The sequence below is a fragment of the Nicotiana tabacum genome, chromosome 16 (assembly GCF_000715075.1).
Source record: "Nicotiana tabacum cultivar K326 chromosome 16, ASM71507v2, whole genome shotgun sequence".
Classification (NCBI taxonomy): domain Eukaryota; kingdom Viridiplantae; phylum Streptophyta; class Magnoliopsida; order Solanales; family Solanaceae; genus Nicotiana; species Nicotiana tabacum.
Window position 1 is genome coordinate 98,188,243 of NC_134095.1, and position 13,774 is coordinate 98,202,016.

At 37.9% G+C, this 13,774-nt stretch overlaps 1 protein-coding gene across 1 annotated transcript; it reads right to left on the reverse strand.

Annotated features, from left to right (window-relative positions):
* Window positions 1-200: 200 nt before the first annotated feature.
* Window positions 201-3,309, reverse strand: LOC107778720 (pectin acetylesterase 8-like). Its single transcript, XM_075232223.1, has 11 exons — window positions 3,234-3,309; window positions 3,000-3,142; window positions 2,819-2,901; window positions 2,274-2,403; window positions 2,072-2,151; window positions 1,851-1,937; window positions 1,443-1,567; window positions 1,289-1,349; window positions 936-989; window positions 768-845; window positions 201-290 (listed from the first exon to the last, which is right to left on the reverse strand). The coding sequence occupies exons 2-11, from the start codon at window positions 3,133-3,135 to the stop codon at window positions 201-203; spliced, it is 924 nt and encodes a 307-aa protein (XP_075088324.1). The 5' UTR covers window positions 3,136-3,142; window positions 3,234-3,309.
* Window positions 3,310-13,774: the final 10,465 nt, after the last annotated feature.

Consider the following 13,774-nt stretch of genomic DNA (forward strand, 5'->3'; position numbering starts at 1 on the left):
TTAATATAATATAGATAGATGATTGATTTAATACAGTTTCAGTCGATTGCAAAAAATTATATATATATATATATATATATATAGAGAGAGAGAGAGAACTAGTTTCGGTTATTTTTGTAAGGGACCCTACTTAATTATTGGCATCATTGAATAATAAAAGAACTAATTATGCTATCATTGTTTAGCTCATTTCATTTGCACTAATTACCTCTAAAGGCCTTGTTTTGACACTCGGTGCATGTCCTGTTTTCAACGCATCGGTCTGCATTAGGGTCTATAGTAGTTTTGATCTGCAACAATTGATTTAGAAAATATATAGTAAGTGGAAAAAGAATTATCAAAATAATATACCAAGTACTAGACTATGATACGTAGGTGGAGTTTGTCTATGAAAAATTTCTTGAAATCTTTCCAAAAGTATCTCTGTGTGAGTTGTGTTTTTTTTTTTTAATTATTTTTTTATAAATTTTAGTGCAATTGTTTACACATGTACTCTATAAAGTTTTTTAAAAATGGAATTACTTTCTTAACTAAAAAATAATTAGTTTTATGAAGAAGTGGAATGAGGGTGTTCGGGTAAATAGTTCTTCAACTTATCAAATCTTCCATAAAAAAGAAGTCTATCTAAACATGTTTAATTTTTGTACAACCTGATATCAGCAAAAAATTAAAATTCAAAAACTCTTTTTTTAAAAAGCACTCCAAGCTTTTTTTAGTCAATTTTCACATCCTAAACAAAGCATAATAATTGATAAACATCTAATCACCTGATAATAATCAAATGCTGACATCGCAATGAAAAGTGGTGTCTTGATATGTTGTTGCATGTTTTCTGGGAAGAAACACTGCAGTAATTGGGATTTTTGTATGTCTTTTAGTATTTTAAATGGCAAAAGATTCAAATAATAATTTAATCAAGGGAGCAGGTAATGTACCAATGGTGGATTCATTTTTGAAGTGCATGATTTGGGTAGTGCTTTTGTAGATCCCTGCAACATTTAATATGACCCTCTTTCGTTTTTAATTTATTCCAAAAAAAAAAAAACATAACTTCATATATTTGAAAACTCTTTAAAATTGACACGATCTTATTGCCGTAGAAATATCATGACATATTTTAGACTACTAGATCTAAGGGTTCTTTTAAGTATATGCCAAGAGCCTTGTTTCTTTCAATTATTCTAGGGGCACAGTTAAACACCGCAATATAATATGAAATTTGGCAACTTATATTGAATTAATAGAAATTTAGTGAGAGGGGGACAAGAAGGGAAAAAAGAATAATTACATGTAAAGTCAGAAGTGAGTTATAAATTTTCTCGAAGCCACTTGCTTGCATAGGGTTCTTCCTATTAAAAAGAGAGTTCAAAAGTTATGTTGCAATTCAAACCTTATAAAATGATTTATACTAAATGATCATGTTAAGTCTTTTAAAATCTTACACATGGATAAAGTAACCAGAATCGACTAAGCATTTCACTCTAGGAGTATTTGGCAATAAACTGCGGAAGTGATCGCAATATAGCATTGTTGGATATCCTCCGGCTGAACTTCCTGCAAGAATAGCCTGCAAACATGATTGAAAATTTTCAGCAACCAATGAGAGTTGTGGTAGAGTGATAGTACAACAAGAGATCTTAGTTTCAAGCCCTCGGTGTGGATACGCCTTTATCAGGGAGCGTTTTATCCTCCGATGTGTGACTTTCCAACTTAAATCCAAAATAATCAAATCTCAATAAGGATATTAGACACCGAATGAGAAAAAAAAAAAAGCTTCAGCAAGAAACAAATATACATGTAATATAGAATTTACACAAAAAAAATAACGAAAATATATAGAATTTACACACATTTTTGGCATTCTTTAATCCTTTTGCCAACAAATCCTCCATTACTGCTTCAAAAATCCTCGCGCCTCTGAAGTGAAGATTAGTAACCTAAACAAATTAAAGTAAAATGATATTGAAGTTAAATGTTCGCATAATATTCTTGAATTTAAGAAAATATTCAAAATTTTAGGATAAACATTCTAAAAGTGGAATTCGAAACTATAACTTGAAAAGAGAATTACATGATCAACGTATTCAACATCTCCGGTGAACGCTCCACCATCACAGTATCTAACAAACACTTTGTTCCAATTGTAGAAATCTGCATATTTTACATAGAAGAACTATGTCTGCTTTCTTCAAATGGAACTTCCATTTCAACAAACAATTATTCTTGGAAATTCAGACGGAGATGTTAGATTGTACAAGAAAATCCACGAGAACCTGGATTTGCAGTCGGATTCTCGCTATAAATTCCTTGAAACGTCCATGAATCCGTAAAATTTGTAGAACCCACGTTCTTGTCCAAAATACGATCCTGGCATTCTGTGACGTTTGTGCACCATGCTCCTCCCTAAAGAAGTCTCTAAAAATCAGTATTGCAATTGATATAATCAGGTGTCAGGTATAAAACAACCTTGCAAATGTGATATCATATTTTAATATGATTTGGGACCTACATATGAGCAATTTACTAATACAAAAAAAAGAACACAAAAATATCAAGAGAAGGATTAGTCAAATAAGGAAGTGATTTATATTCTTTTTAGGAAAACAAAAAATCAATTATGAAAATATTTTACCCTTCATTCATGCAAAAATAAAATCCAAATATAATAAGAAAATCAAGGCAAACCTCAACAAACACTAAGTCGAGAAAAAAGCGACGAAAAGTTACAAATTGAATGTTCTCAAACATTTAAAAGAAACAAATATTCCAGCAAATTCTATCTAAAAGGTAAAATCAAACTATATTACAAATAACTTACCGAAAGTTGTACAATCCAATTTCCAACTCCTTTGCCAAATCCAGGTTCAAAATGGTATGCTGGAGGTGATCCATCCAAACATACTGCCAATAAATAAGGCAAAAACTCTCTTCAAATTTCAACTACGTACATGATTTCCTAATTTAGATTTTAATTTGTACATATAAGTGAAGAACTTAACCTGCTCCTTTTGACACAGCATTCTTAAGGATTGTCTTCGTCACATTGTAAGAACCTAAGTCTTTTGCACATTCAGATTTGATGATGGCCAAAGAACAAACAAGAAAGCAAAAAAGATGAAGAGTTCTTGCCGCCATCACCAGCCTGTAGAAAAATAAATTACATAAGGAATTAGATAAAAACTAATTTGACAAAAGAATGTAACAATTTGTGTGAAGAATTTCTGAACATATACTTTGTAAATATGTTTCAATAGAGGTATTGACCCAAACTAATCAACTTTGAAACCATCTATATATACTTTAATTTCTTTACTTTGGGACCTCAAGATTTGTACGGCATATAATCTATGAAACTCTTAAACAAAACACGCGCGCATATATATATATATATATAATGATTATAAATTTATTCAAAAATAAATAAATAATTTTTAAGTACATATAAACAAACATTTGTTTGGTTATATAAAAGAGATATCTAAGTATACAGAAGTTATTTAAGAAGAGATTCTCAAAATGTCAAAGCATGGAAACATGGAACTCTAATGCAGAAGGCATATAATTGTCGAGAAAAAGTGCTTCAAACATACCATAGCCCATAGGAAATTATGGTTCTTAATGATTACTTTTGATCCATGTCCAAGTTAAAAGCTTTTTAGAGATCGAGCTTCTTTCTCTTTTTTTTTTAAATTTTATTATTTGTTGTTGTTGCAATAAACAATGAAAATATTATCATAACAAACAAAACTTGAATACACCTAAAGAGTACTTTATTCCTTCATCACCTTCACAGATAATGCCTCAAGCAAAAAACAAATTAAAAAAATTAACGATCCGATCGATCGTCTCTAGTACCCAATTTTCCTATTTGATGCTTCCCGTAGGTCGGTATGATGCTTTATGACTTGTGGGGATGAATGGTTTGATTTTCAGGGGATTCAAAAATAATTTGGAATACTTAGTTCCTAAGTTGAGGTTTAATGTTGGAAGAGTTGACCAAAGTCAACATTATGAGTAAACGATCCCGGATTGGTAATTTTAAGGTTCCGGTAGATTCATATAATGATTTTGGACTAGCACGTTCAGGCCTCGGGTGGCGGGGGTTGATTCGATGCTTCTAGTTGAAAGTTGAAATTTTGAATTTAAGAAAGTTTGAAGTTTTTGGTTTGATGCAAGATTCTTGGTTACGATATTGTTTTTATGAGCATTTGGACAAGTTTGTATAAAATATACGGACTTGTTAGGATGATTAGACGGGGTCTTAGGTGGCTCAGGTGAGTTTTGGAGGTGGTTTCAGATTATTTTGGGTCAAGTTGAGATTGCTGATTTTTTGGTGCGAGGTAGTGAATCGCGATTGCGTGGCTTGTGCTGCGATCGCATAGAAGGGAGGTTGGACTGGGGAAGTTTCTCTTCATGATTACGTAGCTTTGGAGGGGATTGAATCACGGTCGTGCATGAGGTCTTGTAATTGCATAGAAGGCTGGTAAGTTGGCCTTTGCGCGTGGGTGTTATCATGTTCGTGTAGAAGCACTTTAGGCGGTGGAGCTCAGTGCTTCACGATTGCATGAGATGAAGGTCATGATCGCGATGTGTAATCGGTGGCAGGGGTATTTTATGTCTAAATTTCGGAATTTAGCTTAATTTCACAATTTTTGAGTTTTGGAGAATGAGAGAAGGCGATTTGGAAGAGGGATTTTACTACAATCTTAAGGGTAAGTAATTTTTACTTGTATTTGATTATATATCTTGATTCTCCATATATTTCTATACTTAAAATATCAAATTTGAGAGTGTTATTTGGGGTTTTTGTCTACAACTTAAGAGAGTGTATTTTAAGATTTTGAACACTAATTTGGACTCGAATTTGGAAACTAATCACATATTTGAACTCGTGAATCTATGGGTCAATGAGATTTAGTCCTAAACTCGAGTTTTAATCATGTGGGACTGAGTTGAGTTTTGTTGAATTTTTGAGATTTGATTAAAGATTGAAGTTTTATTTTTAAAATTGGGTTTTATGACTTTATTTGACCGTGTTAAGTATTATTTTGTTAGATTCGGAGTATTTGGAAGTCACAAATAGAGGTAAAGCGTGATTTGAGGCTAAAGCTTGTTCCGAAAGAGGTAAGTATCTTTTCTAATCTTAGTTAGAGTGAAATCACCATAGGATATGGCCTTGCTTGCTAAATGTAAATGTTTTTGGGAAAACATGTATGCAAGGTGATGAGCATATATGTTGGTGTCCTAGTTTATCCGTGATAGGGGTTGACTTTAGGCTACTTTATGACTTGTTTGGTGGTGTGTTCTTCTTGAATTTTGGTTTATTTAATTGTATGACTACATGAGCCTATTTATTCATGCTAGAGATTATGTTTAGACTTATGGTATCATCACTTGGCACGTTGGCCTATTACTGAGATATTAATCTAATAGATTTAGTCGTAATCATACTTGGCATCATGAACACACATCCACACCTCTATTTATTATGTCCTTGTGCATATTATTTGTTATTTCTTGAGCATATACTTACCTTATTGGAGATGATGGTCTTGATACAGTTTAATGTGATTATGGCACAATTAGACATTGTGAGCGGATTGATATATGATTTGGCACGAGGATTGTGTCGTGAGATGATTGTTATGGCACGAGGTTTTTAGCGTGCAATGTGTGGATTCGAATCTATCCCCTAGAGTCGTCGTCCCGTGTTTCTCTCTCGATGGCGCCAACAATTGATCACGTCCAATTCACACCCCAAATAAGCTTGTAACGACCCGATCAATCATTTTAAGCTTTAGCATTCTGCTCGGTAGTTTGAGGTTTTGATTAGCTTCATAAGATGTATCATGACTTGCATGTATTCTTGGTTTGGGGTTTCTAGATGTTCAGGGCTTATTGGGAAGAGAAATTATCAATTTGAAAGCTTTAAGTTGGAAGAGTTGACCGAGGTTTAACTTTTGTGAAAACGACCCCAGAATATTATTTTGATGGTTCCAATATGTTTGTATGTTGATTATGGACTTAGGCATATGCCTGGAGTTGGATCGAATGTTCCTAGGTTGATTGACTTTTTTTGCCGAAAGTTGGTAGTTTGAAGGTTTAGAAATTTCATAAGTTTGACCATGGTATGACTTTATGGCTATCAGGTTTGGATTTTTGTTTGGGATTTGGAATACGTCTGTTTCATCATTTGGAACTTGTTCAGAAATGGCATCATTCCGAGTTGGTTTATAAGTTCTTGAGTTTCATGGCAATTGTCATGCGTTTTGGTGTTCGATTTATGATTTTATATGTTATTTTGATGATCAAAGTGCATGAGTGAGTTCGTATCATGTTTATGTACTTGTATGTATTCTTAGGCTGGAGCCCCAGGTGCTGGGCTGAGTTTCAGACGCATTTCAAAGTGTTTCGGGATGTTTCAGAATGTCTGGTTCACTGTTGGTGCTTCAGATCTCACAAATGCAGGATCCTGTTTGCATTTGCAATGTGGGCACCGCATTTGCTAGCTCTGATAGTGTGGCCTAGCTTCACAATTGCGAAGTCAAGGTCATATTTGTGATAGGCTATTGGGGATTGGCAGGTTGCTTTTGCGACCATTCTGCCGCTTTTGCGATTGGTCTTGCTTCCCATTTGTAGAGATTATGTCACATTTGCGATTTTCCTTGAGGCTGTCTTGGTTCACTTTTGTGATACCGGAGTCGCATTTGCGGTGGTCACAGTTGCGAACCTCTGAACGCAAATGCGACATCTGTAGCTAGGTTATTGGTTGACATTTCGGGACTTAGTCTCATTTTATCATATTTTGAGCCCTAAACTTGGTGGGACGCAAATTTTGGAGAGGATTTTTACATCAAGCTATTGGGTAAGTGTTTTTGACTCAATTTCAATACTTAACTTGATTTCTTATGGATTTTAACATCAAAATTATGGGAATTGAAATTTTGGGGATTTATGACTAAGTTTTAAAAAATAAAAATTTGTGATTTGAGAGTAGAATTGGTTTCGGATTTGACAACCAAACACATATTTGGACTCGTGGGATTATGGATAGTCAATATCTATCCTTCGACTCAATTTTTGACCGGTGAACCGGGATCCACTTTTGTTGACTTTTGGGATTCAGAAAAAGAACTAAATTTATTTTGTGTAAAAATCCTAATTTTTATTAATTGAAGTTGGTTTCTATTCCATTGTTTGGTATTATTAAGTCAATTTTGGTTAGCTTTGAGCCAAGCGAAGGTGAATTTTAGAGGAAAAGCTATTCTAGAGTATTGAATTCGCCTAATTGGGGTTAGTATCTTGCTTAATTTTGTGTTGGAGAATTTTCCCGTATGATTGGGCTTAATTGCTTATTTATGTTATGCGTAAACGACGTATGTATGGGGTGACGAATGTGTACACAGCCGTATGTGTGACTTATAATTAGATTTGACTTGAGGTTGCCTTTATTCCCTTGTTTTGCTTGAGAGAACTCCGCACTACATGTTTCCCCTTTGGATGATTACTTGAATTCATGTTCAATGGTAAAGATCATGTTCTTAGGATTTGCATTTCCTAAATTGACCAAGTTGGGCATTTGTGAGATTGTTGCTAAATTGAGTTAACTAAATTCATGCTTATATGTTGAACACCATCCGCATTTCCTTTGTTGGTCTGTCCCTGTGCAATGAGTTGATTGATTGTGAATTTATGTCTTGATGATAATTGTTGGCATGTTATATTGTTATGATAATGGCACATGTGAACTTGTTAGGTGGATTGTTCAGGTGTTCGCACGAGGTTTCGGTCGTGCTATTGTTTTTGTTGATATTGCACATGCAGCGAGACAAGGCGAACTATATATATATCGAGTTTGCGCATGTGGCGAGACAAGGTGGGATGATTGTTAATACACGTGTGGTGAGACAAGGCGGGCATTTACTTTATTGTTACGCACACGGTGAGATAATGATGGCTATGTGGGGATGATATGTGATTTTCTGAGGGCGTGTTATTGATAATGTTTGTGTGGTGGTGGAAAGGTTCTTGATGTGTTTACGACTTCCTTGCGTGTGCCATGAATTTAACGTGATTTGTGGCATCGTTTCCAATGTGCTAGTCTGTGTGTCTTTTATTACTTGATAATTTGGTTTCCATAATGGATTTACTTACATGGAGTTGTTATCTTATATTATGTTGAGTTGTTGGTAACATGACAGATTGAAGTAAAAAAAATATTGTTATCATATATTACTTTATTTGATTCTTGATAAACTCCCCTTGAATATGATATTGGTAACTAACACGGGTACGATATACATGGTAGCACGAGGTCTTTACCGTAAAATGTGATTTATGTTGTGGCACGAGGCATTTTGCATGCAAGTGTGATTTATATTATGGTACTAGGTCTTTGTCGTGTAAGGGTGATCGGTAATGTGGGCACAAGGTGCCATAAAAGTACAATTCTACCTGATGACTTGTTGTTGAACTAAAACTTTATCTATACGAAGTTGTATCACTTGTTCTGGTGAGATTACAACTATCACTTCCTGTTATTTTTCTCGTTGCTAGTTTTTGATATTATTGCACAAGTTATCTAACTAGTGATTGTCTTGACTTGAACCTTGTCACTATTCTACCGAAGTTAGTCTTGATACTTACTGGGTACCAACTGTGGTGTACACATACTACACTTCTGCACATTTTTTATGTAGATCAAGGTACCTCAGAGCATGCTGGTTGTTAGTAAGTGGGTTCCGAGTTGCTGTGGAGACTTCAAGGTATACCTGCTGTTTCGCTCGCAGGCATTGGAGTCACCTTTTATTGTTCCTTGCTACTATTTATTGTATTTCAAAATAGTGTTGTATTTTGAGATATTTAGTGAAACTCTTGTAGTGCTTGTGACTCCGTATTACCGGGTTTTTGGATTGTGAATGTTGTATTATCATATTGGCTATGTGTTGGGCCATTTTCTTAGTTCTATTTAATATTAAGTTATTATATTATGTCTGAGGTTTTTGTTTGTTAGGCTTACCTAGTCTTAGAGAGTAGGTGCCATCACGATCCTTAAGGTGGGATTTTGGGTCATGACACGTTTGTATCAGAGCTCTAGTTTCATAGGTTCTACGAGTCGTAAGAGAGTTTAGTAGCGTCTCGCGGATCGGTACAGATACATCTTTACTTATCTTCGAGAGGCTATAGAGCTATTAGGAAATTCCACTTCTTTCATTCCTTATTGTGTAGATTTATTGATTTCAGAGATTGAGCCTTTTTCCTTCTATTCTCTCTCAGACGGTGAGGATACGACCTACAGTTACTGATGATGCTGCCCCCAAGGCCGGCATTGCTAGTGGATGGGGAAGAGGTAGATGCCGAAGAGGAGCATGTGCTATAGCTAGGGAACCTGTCTGAGCAGTAGCTGAGGAGCCACCAGTAGCTCCGATTGGGGGTTAGGCACCTGAGGCACCTGTTGCTATCCCGGAACTTCAGGAGACTTTAGCGCACTTCCTGAGCATGTTTGGTACATTAGCTCAGGCGGGATTGATCCTAGTTACACCAGCTACTTCACAAGTTGGGGGAGGAGTATAGAATCTCGTCGCTCGTACTCTAGAGCAGCATGCTCATGTCGATTAAGCTCCGGGGGGTTATACCAGTGTAGCCCATGATTGCGGTTTAGCCTGAGGTCATGCCAGTGGCATCAGAGGAGGAGTAGAAGAGGTTAGAGAGGTTCAAGAAGTATTTCCCTCCTACTTTCAATGGTGCAGCTTCTGAATATGCACAAGGTTTTCTATATCAGTGTCACTATATTCTGCGCACTATGGTCATAGTGAAGCAGAAGAGGTCATGCCATAATCTGCGCACTATGAGCATATTTAGCCTAAGGTCATGCTAGTGGCATCGGAGGAGTAGAAGAGGTTAGAGAGGTTCAAAAAGTATTTCCCTCCTACTTTTAGTGGCACAACTTCTGAATATGCATAGGGTTTTCTATATTAGTGTCACCATATTCTGCGCACTATGGGCATAGTGAAGTTGAGCAGGGTCGACCTTACTACTTTCCAGCTGATAGGGCCGGCATATAGATAATGACATGCTTATGAGGAGAGTAGGCCAACTGGTGCAGCACCACTTACTTTGGCTCAGTTCACTGATCAGTTTTTGAGGAAGTTCGTTCCATAAACCCTGAAGGATGCATTGCGCACCGAGTTCAAGCAGTTTCTCTAGGGGACTATGACTCTGTCCGAGTATGCTATGAAGTTTATCGAGTTATCTCGTCATGCACCTGTTTTGATTTCCACTATTATGGAGAGAGTCTGCCGATTTATTAAGGGACTCAGTTATGGCTCAAATTTGGGATGGCGTGAGAGTTGGAGACTGATACTCCATTTTAGCAGGCTGTAGAGATCGCTAGGAGGTTGAAGTGTATCCATGGTCTGGAGAGGGAGGATAGGGTGGCTAAAAAGCCTCATGAACCTGGAGGATATACCAGTCCCTATTACGGGGGCAGGGTGCATCATGGTAGAGGTTTTGTTGGTCATCCAGTTCAGTCTGCACTTCAGGCTTTATGTGGTGCTCCAGTTATCTGTGGGCCCTAGAGCACTCATTCCGGACAACTTCCATAGCCAAGTCAGCAAAGAGGTTTCTTTGAACGTGGGGATATCAGGCATATGTTGAGAGATTATCCAGACTCCAGGCAGGTGTGCCCCAACAGAGTACTCAAGCTATGGGTTTCGCTCTACTTTCTACTACACCTTCACAACTAGCTAGAGATAGGGGATAGCCTGGTAGAGGGCATCGTGGAGGGAGAGGCCAGGCCAGATGATATGCTTTCCCTGGTAGGACGAAAATTGCTGCACCAGATGATGTCATTAAAGGTATTGTTCTAGTTTTCATAGAGATGCATTAATTTCATTTGATCAAGTTCCTACTTATTTGTATGTGGCGTTCTATTCTACATCATGTTTTGATATGCCTCATGATTCATGAGTACCCTTGTTTACGTGTTTGCACCTGTTGGGGATTCTCTTGTGGTAGACCATTTCAATTGTTCTTGTTGGGTCACTGTTGGGGTCTTGAGACTAGGATTGACCTTCTATTATGTAATATGGTGGAATTTGGATGTGAGTTTGGGATAGGTTGGCCTCGACTTATGGTTGAGGTGCTCTACAAGCATGGGGAGTCCTTTACGTATTATGATTTTTTTCCAAGGGATTAAGTTAGTGTAAGGTTTTTGGTTGATGGGATGTAGTTCCTACTTGTGATTTCGAGTTAAGGATGGGATCCTCGTGTCTCCATGTGGATCAATATGTTTGTACCGTTCTACGTATCGTGGTGGGGTTATATTTGGATGAGATTCTTGTGATTATTTCGTGTGTTTTGTTTCTCCATTGTGGAATAGATTCATAGTTGTATACGGCTAAAATTGGAGAGTCCAATTTTATGATCATTATGACACTCCATGGCCCGTCTCTAGAACGCTTGAGGCACAGCTCGAGGTTTGACCCCGAGGGTTCCCTATGTTCGACCTTGGGGCAGTGCAAATCGGTGGCTATGATGGAACAGCGGGAAATTCTCAAGGCACGTGGTTAGAGCTGACCAGGTCTACGAGAATAGTACAAGTCCGTACCGTGACATTAAATGGTTGTACCAGCCACATATCGTTATAATAAATGCACATGTACTATGTTGGGATTCCCCCTCCTATAGAAGGGGAACCCTTATTATTTTGTAAGACACATGATATTCAATACAAGAACAAGAACATTCTCTGCTCTTCAACTTAAACATATTCTACTGTCGCTCCTTTGATTTTATTGCTTACATTTATTGTGTTTTATTGATTTTACTCTTCATTGATCATAAAGAGCCATCATCAAGGTCCTTAGAACTGTTAGTTCTTCATCGACCATCCCCAGTCTGACACCTTAGCTCGACCTCGAGGCCCAGCGTAGGCCAGCTCGAGACCCCGATTCGCGGCCATTCGGTTTGCATAGCATACTACCCTCAGGCTCTTATCTCATTTTCGTGACTCATACTTAGCATCTATCACTTAACAACTAGCATTAAAATAAATCATGTATTTTTAGAACCACACAATCAAATTTAATTGTAGTTACCATTTTCAAGGTAAATAGTTTGGCGCCCATCGTGGGAGTAAAAATAATAGTGATCGTTTTCGTGATGGTTTATTGAAAAAATAAGTTATTCTTCACACTTTTTCTTGTCCAAGAATCTTTGATTTCAGGTCAAAATGTCTAACTCAGTGAATGCACATGAAAACAACGGTCTTGAAGACCATGGAGAAAATGGTATAGCTGTTCCAGGCGCCAGTGTACCACTACGAAACTCTGAGGATGATCCAGAGCCAATCCCCGTGGATGTGGGCTCACGCAACACCCAACACGTCGATATAACCTCCCACAATGGGAGTATACGCCAAGAAAGCCAACAAAAAGCTCAGAGAACCCTAGCTCGGGAGGAATGACAGGTTAGCCTCACGTTATTTTTGAGATATTGCAGGCACAACAGCTGGCGATTGCTCAACTACAAAGCCACCAAAGAACTCCAAGCACAACAGCACCAAAAACGGCTCCTCGAGTCAAACAGGTACCAAAAAGATTGAGCAACAACGGGTCAGCAGCCGACCCCGCTATTATAAAGATGTTCGAGGACCTCATAAAGAGGATTGAATCAAGCGAAAAGAAGATAGAAGCCAATGACAAAAAGGTGGAGACCTACAATTCAAGGGTCGATCAGATCCCAGGCGCACCCCCGATTCTGAAGGGTGTAGATTCAAAGAAATTCGTACAAAAGCCATTCCCATCGAGTGTTGCTCCAAAGCCCATCCCGAAAAAATTCAGAATGCTCGATCTCCCGAAGTACAATGGAACCTCGGACCCCAACGAGCACATCACTGCTTCACTTATGCTGTAAAGGGAAATGACCTGAAGGACGACGAGATTGAATCCGTCCTGTTAAAAAAATTCGGAGAAACACTTTCAAAAGGGGCCATGATGCGATATCACAACCTATCACCGAATCGATAGACTCATTTGCCATGCTGGCAGATACTTTTATAAAGGCACATGCCGGTGCCATCAAGGTTGCTACAAGGAAATTCGACGTCTTCAAAATCAAACAAAGAGAAAATAAGATGCTACGGGAATTTGTATCTCGCTTTCAAATGTGGCGAATGGAATTACCACCAGTCTTTGATGACTGGGAGTGCAGGCCTTCACCCAAGGTTTGAACGAATGAAGCTCGATATCTTCGAATCACCTAAAGCAAAACATGGTTGAATATCCCGCCGTGACTTGGGCGGATGTCCACAACTGGTATCAATCAAAGATTAGGGTCGAGGACGACCAACTAGAAGCCCCATCGGGCTCAGAATATCCTACAAGACTCATGGCAAAGGAACTAAGGCCAAACAAGGAAATGTACCAACCGTACACTGAAGATTGAAGAAATCCCCCAAGGAGTAACATACCCCGAAATGACCGAAGGGCAGATCGAGGTCAGAATCCTCGGGGACTCGTGAGCAGAGCCGGATTCGACAGACACACAGAACCGACAGAGGCACCCCGATTATTTGACTACAACTTCAACATTGATGTTTCGAACATCGTATCAGCCATAGGTAAAATCAAAGACACCAGGTGGCCAAAACCCATACTATCAGATTTGTCACAAAATAACCCTAACCTGGTGTGCGAATTTCACGGCACACACGGTCATAGGACCGAAGATTGTAGATAGCTTTGAGAAGAAATAGCCCGACAAATTAACAAAG

Bases quoted from the DNA above. Each gene is read 5' to 3' on its own strand.
- LOC107778720 (XM_075232223.1), bottom strand. From the start codon at position 3,135: ATGGCGGCAAGAACTCTTCATCTTTTTTGCTTTCTTGTTTGTTCTTTG. The intron at 2,902-2,999 runs GTTAAGTTCTTC...ATTTATTGGCAG, and splicing joins TGCTGTGTCAAAAGGAGCAG to TATGTTTGGATGGATCACCT. The intron at 1,350-1,442 runs GTAAGATTTTAA...TCTTTTTAATAG, and splicing joins TCTGGTTACTTTATCCATGT to GAAGAACCCTATGCAAGCAA.